The sequence below is a fragment of the Gigantopelta aegis genome, chromosome 4 (genome assembly GCF_016097555.1).
Source record: "Gigantopelta aegis isolate Gae_Host chromosome 4, Gae_host_genome, whole genome shotgun sequence".
Lineage (NCBI taxonomy): Eukaryota > Metazoa > Mollusca > Gastropoda > Neomphalida > Peltospiridae > Gigantopelta > Gigantopelta aegis.
The window spans coordinates 92,276,264-92,289,890 of record NC_054702.1 but is presented as its reverse complement, the minus strand read 5'-3'; the positions used below and the strand labels follow the sequence as shown (position 1 = coordinate 92,289,890).

General features: G+C 37.3%; 1 protein-coding gene across 1 annotated transcript in view; it reads left to right on the top strand.

Moving 5' to 3' along the window:
- LOC121371424 (globin-5-like) overlaps positions 1 to 13,627 on the top strand; it is a 44,222-nt gene that overhangs the window by 30,005 nt on the left and 590 nt on the right. Inside the window, exons 2-3 of the mRNA XM_041497304.1 lie at positions 7,768 to 7,999; positions 9,415 to 13,627. The exon at positions 9,415 to 13,627 is cut by the window's right edge and continues 590 nt beyond it. Coding sequence (XP_041353238.1) covers positions 7,768 to 7,999; positions 9,415 to 9,552 — 370 coding nt within the window. The 3' untranslated portion in view covers positions 9,553 to 13,627. The remainder of the gene's footprint in view (positions 1 to 7,767; positions 8,000 to 9,414) is intronic.

Below are 13,627 nucleotides of genomic sequence, written 5' to 3'. Positions count from 1 at the left end.
TCCTACCTGGACTTTTATACCTGGTTTATTGTTTTAAACATTTCCTAGGATTTGTATTCCTACCGGACTTAACTCTTTTTTACAGCGGTCTGACCGTATATTTTCATTCTGTGACTGGTGTGCATAGGAACATCCTCCTCCACATCCCTTATATATATTACAGCTGGCCAAAATTTACTTTTCTCTCCGAACCGTGCTCAAACATGGCAGTATGTGAACCCAGCGGGGAATCCAATGAAACTGTCAGGCTCAGAATAAATAGTTTCGATTGCAAATTACACCCACAAACTGATTATGACTCCGCTGCAAATTGAAAGCTTGACCCTTTTTTGGCTGGCTGAGTGACAAGCATGACAAACGTCGATACGAAGAACAACTTGCCGTTACCGAGATGAGCAAGACGAACATTGGTAACCGGACAAGTAAACGATCGGCTTTTAATGAGAATATATCCATTTCTCTCACACGGAACCACAGTCTTTGTGATGAACGACCAACACGTCGTATAGTCGGTGGATTCAGACAAGATGATATTTGTTATTGCAGCACAAACAGACAGACAGAAATTAAGAATCATGATTCTAACATGAGTGATTAACTACAAGATTTCAAGGTCTGCGCGGCAAAATGATTACTCTCATTGTAGATAAATCTAAGCCCTAGCTGATGCAAAATGGGAGATGTATGGCAAATAATGTCACAAGAGACAAGCAGCTGTCGCGATTGGAGAACCAAGGATCGGGATGTGGGTGTGGACGGATAAACAAGATGAAAGATATGACAAGCTGTCAGTTCAGATAAAAAATTATATGGATATCAAAGAGAAAGGAATACCGAGCTTTTTGTGCACTGACATAAAATGTCAAAGGATATCGCACTATATAAATTATATATACAAGAAATGAATATAATTCTCAGCTCTTCTTTTCTGTTTAAAAGTATTCATCTGTCATCTTACGTATTTTGAGCGAGGAATAAAAATAGAAGAAAGATTGATACACTATGCATACGTACAAATGTCAGCTTTTGTGTTTTAATTTTTTTTACACATCCTTTTATTTATATTGGTCTTGGCTGCATATGTTCGTTTGCATTTTAAATTATATATGGTTGTTATTTAACATAAATGAGAAGAAGAAATGGAAGAAGTAAAGAAATGATTGTCCCTTTGTTGGGAACTAAAATAACATGCGTAGCAATCTGAACATGCGAGACTGGTAAAGTAGATCGTCTGACTGCTTCAAAATAATTTTATTTAAAAGTAATGAAATGAAGACAGATTATGTGGGAAGGATGTTTTGTCCTTGGAACTGGCAATCCTCCTATAGGCGAAACAACTGACAGCTGTCGCAATATTTTAAAAAAAAGACACATTTACACAGATAGGATTTGGAAAGTATTAATGTCGCGATATTTAAAAGAAATTGACACATTTACACAGATAGGATTTGGAAAATATTAATGGCTTTGCCGCTTAGATTAGTAATAATAGCACATAGTTAATATGGCAATGATTCCCTTTCCCTTTTTTTTATTTTGAAATGACAGTTTATCCGTATACAAGTTATTTTAAATCTGCGTTTCTCATACCCTAGAGCCAGTTTTATTTAAATCCCCCTTAATCTGCTTACGGGAATCAAATTACTAATGACTAGGTACCGAAACAAAGAAGTCTTACTGACAATGTGTAAATCGATTCCAGTAGCACCAAGCGAGAAGAGAGTGGACTACGCGGAATGTTTATGGTTTTTGTACACGGCAAGTCTTGTATTCATTCGCCAGCGCTCATGAACTCCATTACAGCCTGATTAACGCGCGAGTCAATACACTTTAAATATCTAGTGCGAATTTTATCACTCTTTTTATTATCATTACTTGTTGACACTGACCAGCATAACGCATGCGTGACCTACGCAAGTAGTTGGTGGTTACAAGCGTGGTTCTATGTTGCTTAGTTGCTATGGCTTGTGGGTCTGTTACAGAATTTAAATAATCTTAATAGAGCTGTTGTGATTCTTCTTAATGTTAATGGAAAATTCGCAAGACCAGTCCAAAAACATTTGACCATAGTACCATAGTAATATATCATATCACATTCATGTAACGTTATATGCGATATAAACAGTCTAGCGAGCAACCGCGATCGCTTGACCTCCCAAATAGGCCATAGGTAAGTATAGTTCTGGACCCCATTTCACGAAGCGATCTTAGCGCTAAGTTCAACTTAAGTACATATGTTAGCTATACACTTAAGGTGATCTTAGCGCTAAGATCGTTTTGTAAAACGGGGGCCTGTTCAGTTCTTTAAAGGTAGCAGTCAGCCTGGTCAACGTTCGAGGTGCAATTAACTTTGAATAAATAAATAAAGCCATGCCTGCCATTGGTTATATATGTGACAGGACTTACCATCATAAAATGTTGTTTCATCTGGCATGTCAATTTCTGTAATTTAATTTGAACAATGGCCAGCTATATTTGTGTTCAAAACGTGTGCAGGGTTCTACTAAAACTAGGACGACAATGTTTGTGTGCAACTAGGGCAGACAAAGATGCTTCCAGTTATTATATCTGGAACTAACAGATCAGTCCCCGCCCTCATGTTTTTCATGTAGACCAGTGGTACAGCGCTCCCTCGATGCTCGGTCGGTCTGGGATCGATTCCCGTTAGTGGGACCATTTGGGCTATTTCTCGCTCCAGCCAGCGCACCACGACTGGTATATCAAAAGCCGTGGTATTTACGACCTTGTCTGTGGGATGATGCATATAAAAGATCCCTTGCTGCTAATCGAAAAGAGTAACCCATGACGTGGCGACAGCGGGTTTCCTGTCTCATTATCTGTATGGATTCTTAACCATATGTTTGACGCCATATAACCGTAAATAAAATGTGTTGAGTGCGTCGTAAAATAAAACATTTCTTTCTTTCATGTAATGGTGAGGGGTTGCAATATTTGTATTGATAGTGGATATTATATGTTGATTGAAGCATTGCATATAGCAGTGAGACGGAACATGCTCTTAATTTGTTTTCGCCTGTGGCGATATTAATTGTTTTAGAGGGCCGTGTGCAGTTCCAATATGCACTTAAGCCCAGATGGGCAACTTGTTACGTGATACCTTTGCGCGACGGTCGTCGAGCTTTTCTAATACACACCCAGCGCAGTTGCGGAGGCCATGTGGCCAGTAGTTACGTAATACCTCCGCGAGTGATGTTTTTACAACCGTGATTTTGGTGACTAGGCGTCATTGAGTCTGACCATCTGAGAAAAAAAATACCGCTTGGTCGCTGTGGAAATTCACAAGATAAGATTCAGTACCGCCTTGTACCCCCAGGCGATATTCGGTTTTTTAATAAATAGCTAGGGTTTTAGAGATATAGGGGAGAAACATAAGGAAGGCTCCAGGGGATCGCTGTCCGTCCAGACTGGTAAATAATTTTATTTCTGCTCTGTTGTATAACCTTGATGTGATTGATGTGACTTTAAATATTTTAATACTGTATTATACCAATATTATTTAGACGGTGCTGTCGGTCATCTGACGCAGTATACTGTAGGCTCACCGTTCTGATATATATATATATATATATATATATATATATATATATATATATATATATATATATATATATATAAAAAGCTTAGCCAGTCATCCTAGAGGACCTAGGTAAACTGTAGGTTATTGTCTTTATTGTGATAGGTACCAGTATTAATTCTGTGTTACAAGGTTACTGAATGAGTAGTAAGGGTTAATTAAAAATTAACCAGTTAGGAATAGAATTGTAATTCCTTTATTAATTAAGTTCCCCTGGCAGCGTTTCTCAATTATCACACGTTACTGAACGAGTAGTAAGGGTTAATTAAAAATTAACCAGTTAGGAATAGAGTTGTAATTCCTTTATTAATTAAGATCTCCTGGAAGCGTTTCTCAATTATCACACGTGTGGGTGTTGTGTCACGGTGAAGTGATTAGCATATTGTGTAAACTAGACACCTAGAGATTAACTAATTAAGTGATCAGTTCTGGGTTGTTATTATTTGTTGTTGTTAATTAACTACTGCGGCTGTACATTTGTCAACGTAGGTTAATACAGATTCCAAAGTGTATTGTGTTCTTGTTGTGTTTTCTAGTGAACTAAACGTGCTATAATAATATATACTTTATATAAGATCTTATCTCTGATCATACCTAGACGAGCCAGCGGGTATAATTGCCTGTTACAGAGAGATCTAATAGATATACAGTTAGGAGAGATATTTGGACAATCGTGTTTCATTCAGTTACGGGTATTATAGGATCCCCGTGACAAGCAGCTATAGCTACATATGTTACTATTGTCGTCTTTGGGGTTTGATTTGGTGGTATTCACTCTCAAGATTAAGTTTTATGATAATTAAAGTTCAGTTATTTCAATTTCAAGCAACTCTATGCAAGTTCTTTCTAGCATTGTAAAAAAAGAGGTTTCACTATTGGGTAAACACATACATAAAAATCCAGTGAAAAGGCACGTTGGAAAGGATTACTAGTATTTCGTTTGGCTACGATCATTACAATACATCAGTGTGTTCTGAGTGACATATTAAGTTACTATAAGTAGCTTATCTCGAACTAAAGGATTCTAGTCCTCCCCAAACAAATGTTGGACTTTGATGTTACATTTATAGATTTTATAACGAATTGTATAACCAAGGAGGACGAGGGACCGGGATGTCACTTTTATAGATTGTATAACCAAGGAGGACGAGCGACTGGGATGTCACTTTTATAGATGGTGTAACCAAGAAGGACGAGGGACTGGGATGTCACTTTTATAGATGGTGTAACCAAGAAGGACAAGGGACCGGGGTGTAACTTTTATAGATTGTATAACCAAGACGGACGAGGGACCGGGGTGTCATATTTATATACATGTGTATTGTGCAACGAAGGAGATTTGTTTATAGTGTTACGCATATCCTGCAATGATATTTTATAAATAGTAATGGTACTCATATGCACAAGGGCTGTTCGGATGGATCGGTCCATTTCGGTCGTTAATCAGCTGGAAAAGCTTCCGTCCTACAAGAGGTCAAACTCCATAATGAAAGCAAATCAAGCATTTTTATAAATGTAACTGATATTGTTGCCCATTACTCGGCACATCGCTATCAACATGTGAGTGTTTCTATACGATGTACGGTGTAACCGACGAGAGAATAGGGAATCACAACACGGCTGTCCATGATGCTGAGATATTTCATACAAGGAGAACCAAGACATAAGCGATCGATAGAGGAAAATCAATAAATGACATAGTCAAAGCAGCATCCTTTCAAACTTCCCAATCCCAATTACATAAATGTCTTGCTTTTGGAACAGCCTTTGTGTTTCCGTTTTCAAAGCGAATCCCACTTGCCGACTTGGCCTATCCCGTCTGTTGTAGTCGCATGTGTTAAAGGTCTACATGCTGCGCTCATTTCTGGATAATCTTCTAAAAGCGTTGAGTAAATATGCAGCCACGGATGTAGATCTCGCTCATCCCAAACTAATAATCATCTCTACCGTGTATCACAGTTCACAACTGATGCACAGATCGCTGCCTGGCTTGTTAGCTTTTGCGAATTGGCATTCCTTAACAGTGTTATAAAATGAAAATGAAAAAACTAATGCAAAATATTTATCTTATTTTCCCCACTATATTAATATCATGATCATGATTTAGGAATAGCATTACAGATAACTATTCAATGATTTCCACCACCATTTAGAAACAATCGAAAGTACACTGTTGGTTGCATACTTTGACATAGTATGTTCATAAACTGAATGCGATACGTGCTTTGCTATAGAGCTGCCCATGATTTGACGATTCTGATTCCCATTGTTGAGATACATGCTCATTCCATACCGATATTATTATACAACACCATGTCATTCTGACAAACAAAGGGTTTAACGTCGACAACAGGCTCATGTGCGTAGGTGCTCAGGCATATTTTCTTTCTTTTTATTTGTCATTATATTTTCCGAGGAAGCATGACTTGACACTCCCTCCACCACAACCACCATCAAAAAAAAAACAATAATAATAAAAAAACAATAATAATAAAAAACCCAAACATCTTCAGTCGCCATAGTCTAAACACTCTCCTGTTTAAATTCCTGCACACGCGCCTGGGCGAGACAGGATAATTATGCTACGATTTCTAAAACACTTGTAGATATCAGATTCTGTTTCACGAGTTTATATTTATAGGATGTTTTGTTTTCTAGTTATTGTAAAACGGGTTGCTCTTAATGAACAATCCAGAAACGTGTTCTGCCAGCTGAACCATTGTGGAATTTTACTTGGCTAAGTTTTGGGGTCTGCTGCCATTAAACTAATATCTGCCATCAGCAGAAAGGGGTTATTTCATATGTACATTCTTACCATGCGGCACATACCCCGGAGTTGATTTGCGAGTTGTGGAACTCTGATCCGGTTTAGACTATAATCCAGTGAGTTGATTAAGTGTCGATCCTTCTTACTCCATACATTTCAGTTGGACAGTCTACCAGCGATGGAGATCTCGCTCATTAAGGAAGCAATCCTTCGACTATCACACAGCCATCATCAACTCGTTGTCCATTGGCTGAAAAGTGCAAACACGCTGCGTGATGTTTTCAATTAAACTGCTATTCCACGTCTCTCTCTGTCGTCTTGTGGGTGGACTGTCAAACACGCAACGGATACTCCCCATTGTGACGGGAAACAATGCATCACTTATGATACGGGCTCTTTTTATCGGATTGTCGTCAGTTGACCGAACTAACACAAACATGTTATTCGGTGCTTCTCATGAATAATTGACTAAATATGCTGATTGTTGAAAGCATCTCTGAAAGCAAACCTGGAGTTTGTTTTGTCATGACGTGGCTGGTTCCTATTATCCACTGACGCAAACAACACTAAACAGAAGAGTTTCTCCGGTACCCAAGCGATTGGCATTCTACAAACATCCATTAAAGAAATGCCGATAACGAGCAGACCAATTATGAAAAAGACGCGGTTAGCTCAATAAAATGGTTTCAGATTCGTATGGAAATTACAGACTGATATATCTAGTGTGTAAAGCAATTTGCATGATGAAGACCAATCGATAGCTACTTCACTGGTTATAAAACCTTTTTTTTTTAAATTGTTACTTGGGATGGTACTGTTTTCAATATGAAATCCATAAATGAATATACGGGGGTTGGCTGAGTAGCAGAAGTCAAAATAACTATACTTTATATCAAGTGGGTGTCTTCCCCTCCTTATCATTCTTAATTTGTAATAACAAATACCCCAGGATATGGCAGGGATTTTGCTTCATTCGTTTGCTATCATCCACATTATTACGAAACGTTTTAATATGTTTGTAAATAGTGTATATTATTAAACGACCCATTGGTAATTTTCTCTGCATCTTGTGCTCCACGACTCGCATATGAAAGGTCGTCATAGATGTTATGATATACATAATATGATTCATGGCTGCTCATGGAAAATGCACACATTAGCTATAGCCTCTCACCCCCCACCCCACCCCCACACACCCCCCCCCTTTCTCTGTCTCTAAATATATATATACGTGTGTGTGTGTGTGTGTGTGTGTGTGTGTGCGTGTCCCTTCCCCCTCTCCCTCTCTTCATCTTCCTCTCTTTTTAAACAAGTAAAATCCACATGAATTTAATTACATTTAAAGTTACGCAAATTACGTGATACTTTATATAAAATGATTTGTTTTTGCGTTTTGTTTTTCCAGGCTATTTCGGTCAAATAATGGACTACAGCACCTCTTTAAAGAGTTCAGGGATATTGACAGCAATGATGATTTGCGTACTAACGAGTTGTTGGCAAAGCATTCTAACTTGGTGATGGCATTACTGGACGAAACCATCTGCAATATAGACAATGTGGATTACGTGCTGGAAATAATATCACGGGCAGGGAAATCACACGCTAGATTCGAGGGATTCACGCCAGACCTTTTTGTGGTGAGTATACAATGCATATGGCTTTGGCAAAACTAAACTAATTGACATTGCCATTGTCCGTTTGTATAGAATCTCGTTGCTGCCATGGTGAAAACTCAACGGTGTGCCTTTAGAATCTTCAGAAATGACTACAGTATACAGGTTTGGGCCTGGGGGAATATAGTAATTAATAGTTCATGTAAGCGAAGCTCGGTTTTCCTCTGGGATGGAATAAAGAAAGCCTATCCATTCCCATATGGTTATTTATGAATATCGCCCTTAGATAATGCGTTTGGTGAGCAAGTACGCACAGTGAGCCTTATGAAAGAAGGAAAGAAGTATTGCCTCCAAGTTTACAGCAGTGTCATTTCGTTCGGTTCAGACGGGTTACATAAGTCCGTTCAGTAACAGTTGAGTATAATTACAGCCTACAGTAGTTGTTCATTCCTGGATGATTAATCAGTAGTCATGCAGTATAGCAAAACCGAAATCCTCGAAAGTAAACGTTATGCTATAACCATCTTCCCAAACCAAAGGTCCTAGTCCATACTGAAACTCCATATCGGAATAGGACTCTGGGCTTGCGGTGATGTGTTATGTTGTAAACGTATTGCGTCAAGTCATAAAGCACGGTCCCTTTAGTGAAGGTAGGTCGGTCATTCACATGGGATCATTCTATGAACTAGCACATCGTCAGTGTAAAATTGTCAGGCTATCAACAGAGTGTGTACACAAACTAAGACTATTGTTATTACCAATCGCAGAGAGTTGTTATACATGGGCGTTCTTTTGACACACTTAACGATTAACATTTGGTTATATTAATTAGTCCATTCATATTTCATACTTCAATGGGCTTAATCTAATACACGGGTGTTTTCTTCGATAGGCTTTCCATGTGTTGTATACACAATTAAGATTGCAACCAATAACCAATGCTTTATACTAATACTTTTCTTTCTTTTTTTTTCTCTTTTTTTCTTTCTTTTTTTCTTTTTTCCTTTTGACACTTCGTGTTGTCAATATATAAATAGAAGTCTTTCACGTTAAAAAATTATTGTCCTAGATTTAGTAAGGGCAGTGAGTGGCTTGGGGTGAGGATTTCAAGTTTATTTTCATTTGCAATAGAAGCCATTCTGTTCAATATTTTATCGTTAGTTTCATTTGCCAAAGGAGCCATTTTGTAGTTCTACCAATTCAAGCTGAGGCGCCACTGGACACACGGGATCACTGCCCTTTGAACCTACAGCCTCAAACAGGCTACCCATTACAAAATAAAGTATAACATAAAATAATGAGGTTAACTTCCACCCTCCCTCCAATATAGCCATTTCTGCATGATATTAATTAATTAATAAATAATTATTGAACCCATTGGGTTTGTCTTTATTGATATTAATAAGTATTAATAAATCTGCTTTGATTGACTGTTTCAGTGGATGGAGAAGCCGTTTCTGGAAGCTGTCAAATTGACACTTGGTGACAGATATACGGACAATATGGACGTCATTTACAAATTAACCATCAAATTTGTCCTAAGCCATATGGTAAAAGCAAACAACGAGCTAACATGATACCAGGACGATGATCCATTTGGGGAAAACAAAACTCGTTTCAGACGACTCTCTTAGGATACTGCTGCCAATAGTACATTGCGGAGTGACGAGCGTTTCTTTAGTTATGCCTATCGTCAAACCACCATCCCGAGTTATCCATAATGTATCATACAAGCAATGAAACGACCATACTGCAAGCGGATCATGGAATCGGCTCTGAGCTCAGGTGTTGGGTTTGTGTGAAGTCTGATCGAGCAATTCGGTAACATCTTCTCTCTATCATCTCTTTGCAGAAGTGAATTAGTGAGTGGACCCAGATGTTGGTTCATAAAATGTCTACAGAACTGTTGTTATCCATACTTACAGACGTACTTTTGATTCCATTTTGGATTGTAGTTTTCGTGAAGTGTTTTCTTTTTTTTATCATTCGTGTGTTCGAGAGTCTGTCTATATTTGGGAAGAGTCGACCACAGAGCTTCCCATTGTATTTTATTTCGTGTAATTATAATATTTTCTAATTTCAGTCTCTATATCAGTCTTTATTTAATCTATGCTAAAGTGAATCAGCCTTTAGATTTTTGTTACAATACTCTGTTTGCCGTATACCATTATATTCCTCTGTTGGGTTATAAAACTCAAGGCTAATAAAGAACTTGAACTTGAACCGTCGTGTTATTAAAAGAAACATTTTTCAAGGTTAAGCATATATTTATAAGTTAATCGCCATTTCATATAAGAATGGTTGGGAACACACTGTTTATTACAGATATTTTGTTTTTAATTTCTGACAATTATAATGACCAAAAGCTTTAAATATATAGCATTGGGTCTAAGAATAATTACTGAATTAAACATGTTCGAGTTTTAGTTTACAAGTATGTCTAACAAACAGAACATCTGGGCACAAAGGAGATCCTTATATAAAATATTTTTGTTTTTTTAAGTACAATATATTTATTATTGTGGTTACAACGTTTATGGACCAACGAAACTATAACGGTTCTAATATACTGCTTAGATTACGAATTTACGAATATAATATTTCTAAAGAGTTTGTACCGTAGTTTCTAGTTTTGACGAATACTATAATTTTGGCTTGAAAACCCAATAACCGGTAACCGGTTCATTTTAAGTAGAATATTGTGATATGTTGTTTCACCAGCATGGCATCTGATAATAGTAAACTGATCAAATTGTGCTACCAGCAATAAGTATGCATTACGTTTATTGGTGAGTTATTTATGAGGATTTCTGTGTAGCGACAGCTGGTTCCCAGGAGCCAATTTCACAAAACATCGTAAGTTTACGTCTGCGACTAGCAGTTTATACCGGTCATTCGTGGACGTGTATTTGGCATCTATTGCATGCAGAAAATTATAATATATCATTATGGAAGATGGAACATTTTAATGAAAACGAAAATGAAATGTGTGTGCTTCAAGCTATATTTATGTACTTTTAACAATAATAAGAACTGTGGTTTAGTCGTAGATTCACGATGTTTTGTGCAATTGGGATCAGACTTTTATGTAGAAGCAGTAAAATAGTTTTAACTATAAATAAGACATTGTTGAGTCGCATTGTTTTCACGTACCGTTACTCCATAAATACCAGGGTGCGTACAAAATGAAACGCCACATCTAGTTTGTTAGGCGCAAATTTTATTTGTCCATAAGCGTGCATAAATATGCATACGTGTACGGAGAGGCATATAAATGTAATCTACTCCACCTATTTGCATAGAAAGTGATTACTACGGATTACGCCTTGCGGATTACGAATACGTATACGCATACTGATCACGAATACATGGAATTTGCGCCATACGTGATAAATAAAGCGCTAATGAGGTCCAGTAAAATAAATCAGTAATTGTGAGACTTATACCTGAGTCGGTAAAAAAACCCAAGCAATAATTTAATGACAGTTGACTAGATATGTTACTTCTGCCACACATTTTATTTGCCATTAAGACATTTATTCGGGAGACATTATTAACTGATCAGTTATAAATATAAAAAGTATGCATCCAAATGGTATCAGGACTGTTTTTTCATGCCGTCGATGACTGTGGTTATGTTAATTTAGTCCGATATACTTCAGTTTTTCTCTTTTTTCTACGATATTGCAAAGTGGAAACATTTTGTAACCATGTCCGGGTTTAGTGTAAATTTAATATCCTCGGGAATCGTTGTTGTAAAGAGATACGACTTTGAAACAGTAACTGTTGTACAATTTTGTTTTGGATCGAAAGATAATGATTCCAAAACATACTTTATTGTGTAAGCATGTCCTGTTTAAGAATACTATAAAAATTCAAGGTTTGTTTGATTTTTCCACACGGTTGTTCCATTTTATCCTGTGCTTTTATTTACCAATAATCTGTCTGCCTGCCTGCCTGCCTGCCTGCCTGCCTGCCTGCCTGTTTGCCTGCCTGCCCCCCCCCCCCCTCTCTCTCTCTCTCTCTCACTCTCCCTCTTCTCCCCTTCTCTCTCTCTCATATCGTTTGATTACCAGGCCTATAAAAATATTGATGTTTTCTTCAGAGTAAGCTATCGCGAAGAACATCCATCGTGTGCATCAAACTCGGAGTCCATGTTCTCCATATCACACGAGCATTAATAAGAAAGTAGAGTTTTTATGGAATTATTAATTATATATGATACATATACCTGCACGAGTATTGATAGAGTAATTAGCTGCCGACTGAAGGAGACAAACATGTTTCCAATATCCTTGTGTGGTTTATTTAAATTCCATTGCCTTACTCGGGGCCATAGCTAGGATTTTAAAAATTATTTCTTGGGGGTGGGGGCAGATGAATTATTAGAACGAACGAGCATAGAAGGCGCAAGACACTAGGAATTCTGGAGGCATGCCCCCAAGGCATTTTGAAGACGCTCTGAAATCCCATTTTGCAGCTATTTCAGGAAGGTTACATACTTAAAACGTCAATATCAATAACCAATAAATTATGTTTCTGCCTCGCCCCCCCCCCCCCCCCCCCCACCACACACACACACTAATTACGACCCTGTTACTAGTTTCTGATTTCAAGTCATTACTGGGTCTTTTTTCTCTCTCAAAATTCCATATATACGAATCATTATCATGAAAGCAGATTGTTAGCTTTAGGCCATGGTGTAATATTAACTTGATGGTTAATTCAGTTGTTTTTTTAATTTTCAGTACATAAAAATATTGACGTGAATTAACATATGACTAAGACCGTAGTTAACATTTTATGTGATCTGGAATACTGGAACTTTGGGTTAATGATCATGGTACCGATGCCTCAATATTAGCAGCCAGTTGTAATAAAACACATTTAGTCTGATGACATATAAAACGGGAAGAGATGATGGACCGTCATTGACCGCTATGTCTGACATAGATGAATGTATCTGGCATTAAATTTTATATCGCTGTAGTTCGTGTGATTGGTAATGGAAATCGGTCGTGAGCAGTATCCGTTCGAAGCCTGGTTTCTGAAACCAAACTTGTAAATTATTTCCTCCTGTTTTGTTTTTTATGTATCTGTCATAATTGGGAACTGTTCGTCCGTCTCAAATACTCCTTTAGTCTTGTCAGTTGAATTTTATAGATGAAGATTAGTCTACGTTTGGAATTGTTTGTTTTCATATGTTTTCATATTATTATTATTTTTAATCAATTAGTTATATGTTGTAAGCATGTCATTGAGAAAAGGTTTATATATTTATAGAAACACTGAAATGTTCTTCGAACAAATAATTCTTATCAGTCGGGAGTTGTGAGTGGGGTTACAACACATTGCAGTGTTACTGAATCTATAGTATCCTCAAACAAGCATAACGAGAAGTCTTTATCTTTTTTATTTTTTGTCTGGGTGGGAGAGATACGCCTGTCTGATTTAAATCACAGTTTATGGTGCCGCAGATAAACGAGAGAACACAAATCTGTACGAAATATCTGGACAAGTCCATGCATGCACAAGAATACATTTTGTGTTACTGTTTTTTGCTTCAAAGAAAATCATATGTTCTCTTCCTAAAATCTTTTCATAGATTTTAAAACTGCCTTGTATATTTATATTTATCACATACTGTAATTA